The sequence below is a fragment of the Otolemur garnettii genome, unplaced genomic scaffold (genome assembly GCF_000181295.1).
Source record: "Otolemur garnettii isolate 467f Iridium unplaced genomic scaffold, OtoGar3 scaffold00011, whole genome shotgun sequence".
Taxonomy (NCBI): Eukaryota; Metazoa; Chordata; class Mammalia; order Primates; family Galagidae; genus Otolemur; species Otolemur garnettii.
Genome location: NW_003852406.1, coordinates 35,234,298 through 35,238,933, shown reverse-complemented (window position 1 = coordinate 35,238,933; position 4,636 = coordinate 35,234,298). Strand labels below are relative to the sequence as shown.

Below are 4,636 nucleotides of genomic sequence, written 5' to 3'. Positions count from 1 at the left end.
AAAAAAAAAGTACAGACAGCACTGTTTCATTAATAAGGGAAGGAGAAAGGTCCTAGTGCACTATCTAGAAGAAATGAAGTGAAGCAGACCTTAGAACAAGGCAGGTCTTGCTCATTCAGAAGTCACAGGGTGTTCAGTTAGAAGAAATGAGACTGTTTCAAGGTCCTTGAGTGTAGCAAAGTACCACAGAAAAAGCACAAGGGAGCTTTAAGACTGTACACAGCAGGAAGTACTACTATAAGGAATTCTCGGACAAAAGGGAGCTCACTGTATGCTAATGCATTTGTGAAGTACCCCAATTTTCTGAAACTACATTTTTTTAGATCAACTAAAATCAGAACTTTCTAGGCTTACAATGCTACCAACGGTCCTTCTAATGCTTTTTACATTGAAACTTGGATTTCTGTCAAAACAGTAGATTATTATAAAATTGTTTGTTATAATTCAAGATGATATACAGCAGGGGAAAAAGTATACCTGTATATTCACTTGGTAATCTGTGGGACCATGAATAGATCCATATAAGCCAAATCCGACTATGGAGATTCTTCTATTAACTGTGAACCTGAAAGAAAAAAGCCAAACATAAGTAATTCTGCAAATCTTCATATTCAGAAGTTTTGTAATTTTTATGTGTTATCTGGAATATCCAGTTTTATTTAAAAAAAACTATCAGAAATTAGATATCCTTGGAAATGTTTTTTGCTGACTTCAAAAAGCTTTTTTTCTACAGTAAATTCAAACTTAAAAGGAACTTATTTGTTTTCTGTACTGTAAAAGGAATTTCTCTGACCTAAATACCCACCTTTGTAATGATAACTTTACTACAGTACTAGTCCAAATATGTTAGTACATCCCCTTAAGGGACACAGGCCCATTAGCCAGCAGGACTGAAGCCTAGCATCCCCAGATCATGACAATCTGTCAGGTCAATCACTGTTCACTTACAGAGGGCCTGTCACATTACAACACTGGGCCTGGCACTGGAGAAATAAAGTCAACAGGGCCCAGTTTCTACCCCTGTTTGGGTAGAATAAATCATTTCACAAAACTCTAATTTTCCTCACAATAAATTCCTAGAAGTAGAACTGCTGTTGAAAATGTAGGGCTGTTGTAAAAGAAAATACTGAGACAGGTCCTAATTTACACAAGTGACTCAACTGAGGATTCCATCAGAATAACTAGCTAATACAGTTTGGTCATAATAAGCAAGAAATATTGACCCATCTTACTCCATTTTATAAATACATGAAAACTGACAAGACCGATGAAACTAAAAGTATATATAATCTGAGATAATCTGTAATATCAAATATTGATTCAGCAGTAACTTTAACTATGATTAATACCACTAGCATGCCACCACCACTTAATGGGCACTTCCGAATGTGCCAAGCACAGAGCGTTAGTTCTTTACCAATTTTTACCTTTTTTTTTTTTTTTTTTTTTGAGACAGAGCCTCAAGCTGTCCCCCTGGGTAGAGTGCCGTGGCATTACAGCTCACAGCAACCTCCAACTCCTGGGCTCAAGCGAGTCTCCTGCCTCCGCCTCCCAAGTAGCTGGGACCACAGGCGCCCGCCACAACGCCCGGCTATTTTTTTTTTTGGTTGCAGCCGTCATTGTTGTTTGGCGGGTCCGGGCTGGGGATTCGAACCCGCCACCTTAGGTGTACGTGGCTGGCACCTTAGCCGGTTGAGCTATAGGCGCCGAGCCACCAATTTTTACCTTTAATTATCATAATGATCCTATGTACTAGGTAACAGTATCATTTTTGTTTTTGTAGTTAAAGAAACTGAGTTTTAGAGAAATTAACTTTTCCAGGTCAAAAGTGTGCCACACCACTTCAGGTCTACTTGGATCAAAAGCCAAGGGTTTTTTTTTTTTTTTTTTTGAGAGTTTCACTATATCACCCTGGGTAGAGTGCTGTGGTGTCACAGCTCACTGCAACCTCAACTTTTGGGCTTCCACCATTCTCTTGCCTTAGCCTCCCATGTAGCTGGGACCACAGGTGCCCGTCACAATGTCTGGCTATTTTTTGGTTCTAGTTCTCATTGTTTTTTGGCAGGTCCGGGCTGGATTTAAACCTAGCCGCTGAGCCTCTGGCGCCGAGCCCATGTTGGGTTTTTTTGTGTTTTGAGATAAAGTCTCACTCTGTTGCCCTGGGTAAAGTGCCATGGCCTCATAGCTCACAGCAATCTCAAACTCCAGGGCTCAAGAGATCCTCTTGTCTCAGCCTCCCAAGTAGCCAGGATTATAGGTGCCCACCACAATGCTCAGCTACTTTTTCTATTTTTAGTAGAGAAGGGGGTTTCACTTTCGCGCAGGCTGGTCTTGAACTTCTGAGCTCGAGTAATCTACCTGTCTTGGCCTCCCAAAATAGTAGGATTATAGGTTGAGACACGTCATCCAGCCAAAAGCCAGGCTCTTAACAACCACAGTAAAACCTTATTAACCCACTGTGTTTCTTTTTCAGTTTTCTGTGAATATATCTGTTACTATTTTAAAAAATCATATACATATTTTTGTAACCTCTTTTTCATGTAAAATGGTAAAAAATTGCTACTAATTCACTATATTTAACTAATCACTTGTTCGATAATCTAGGTTATTTGCAGTTATTATTATATTAATGCCATAATGAATCTTATGGCTAAATCATTTTACAAAACCCTAATTTTCCCCAAGATAAATTCCTAGAAGTAGAACTGCTGTCAAAAATGAAAGGCATGGGCTCGGTGCCTGTGGCTCAAGCGGCTAAGGCGCCAGCTACATACACCTAAGGTGGCAGGTTTGAATCCCCAGCCCGGGCCGCCAAGCAACAATGACGGCTGCAACCAAAAAATGGCCAGGCATTGTGGCAGGCGCCTGTAGTCCCAGCTACTTGGGAGGCTGAGGCAGGAGACTCGCTTGAGCACAGGAGCTGGAGGTTGCTGTGAGCTGATGCCATGGCACTCTACCCAGGGGGATAGCTTGAGGCTCCGTCTCAAAAAAAAAAAAAAAAAAAAAGAAAGGCATGCTCTTAAGGCTTTAGATAAACACTGTCAAACTGCATTCTGGACTGGTAACACTTTACACCACATAAGGTAGAAAGATCATTTTCTTTCTTCTCAACCATAAGAATTGTAACTTCCTTTTGGTTTTGAGAAATTGATGATTGACACATTCCATTTATATTTCTCTGTTTACTAATGAGGTAAAATATTTGCTCATATCTTACTGTCGCTGGATTTCCTCTTTAATTAAATACCCATTCATGTTCTTTTCTCTTTTTTTTCCTACTGAGGAAAAAAATTGATGAGTCTGTCTTTTAAACACATTTGAAAGAGCATGTTAAATTTAAACTATAGTAATTTATGCTTTGTTGCTAATACCCATTATAAAAAGTTCCCCATATGTCATCACTTTTTTTTCTTTTTTGAGACAGAGTCTCACTTTGTTGCCCTCTGTAGAGTCCCGTGGCATCACAGCAACCTCTAACTCTTGGGATTAAATGATTCTCTTGGCCCAGCCTCCCAAGTAGCTGGGACTACAGGCACACTCCACAGCACCTGGCTATTTTTTGTTGCAGTTGTCATTGCTGTTTAGCTGGCCTGGGCCGGGTTCAAACCCACCAGCCTCGGTGTATGTGGCTGGTGCCATAACCACTGTGCTATGGGTGCCAAGCCATTTATCTTTTAACTTTACTGTGATTTTATACGTTAAAGTTTTGAATTATCTTTCCAATTTTAGACTATGTGCTGCCGAAGTGAGCACAAAGTTTTGAATTATCCGTAGTCAAAATTCTGATCTATGCCAAGTTTAGAGAGGCCTACATCATCCTCATAGTAAATAAACATTCATTCATTCAGCAATTTCATGGTTTTTCATTTAATGTTAAAAATTTTAATTTATATAAATATAAATATTTTAATTTATATAAATATTGGTACATGGGATCTAACTTTATTTCCCCTTAATCCTTCCTTCACCTTTATTATTTTCTAAATATTCATTTATTTTAGTGATTTCCACACAACACTGTGGTCTGTTTCATACAAAACTACCTTCTTATAGCATCAATACTTTTCTGTTTGATCTGTACCAACCATTTTAAAAGAGAAACACTCTTTGAGATTAACTTTAAAATAATTTTGCCAAGTCACTCCCCCCACCAAAACTATGTGACTTCGGAAAGGAACTGATTTAACATATGTGAGTTAATTTGGAAGACATTCCCCTTATTAAAGTTCTACTTGAAGTTCTCTAGTGCTTCATAAAGGTAATATACTATACTGTACATTTCTTAGTTTAATTCTACAACTTTATGTTATTTATTACTATTGTGAATGGGATTATTCATAATACTAATTTTCAATATGTATTACAAAAATATAGTAATACTAAAAATAATATGTTTATTCAAGTTAGAACTGGAATTTTTATTTTTTTTTTTTTGCAGTTTTTGGCCAGGGCTGGGTTTGAACCCGCCACTTCTGGAATATGGGGCCACTCCCAAAACTGGATATTTTTACATTAAATTTTTTTTTTTTGAGACAGAGCCTCAAGCTTTCCCCCTGGGTAGAGTGCTGTGGCATCACAGCTCACAGCAACCTCCAACTCCTGGGCTCAAGCGAGTCTACTGCCTCAGCCTCCCAAG

The 4,636-nt window shown here is 38.6% G+C and overlaps 1 protein-coding gene across 1 annotated transcript in view; it reads right to left on the bottom strand.

The window, feature by feature from the left end:
• Window positions 1-4,636, bottom strand: part of BTBD1 (BTB domain containing 1) — a 57,984-nt gene that overhangs the window by 9,018 nt on the left and 44,330 nt on the right. Inside the window, exon 6 of the mRNA XM_003784598.3 lies at window positions 478-565. Coding sequence (XP_003784646.1) covers window positions 478-565 — 88 coding nt within the window. The remainder of the gene's footprint in view (window positions 1-477; window positions 566-4,636) is intronic.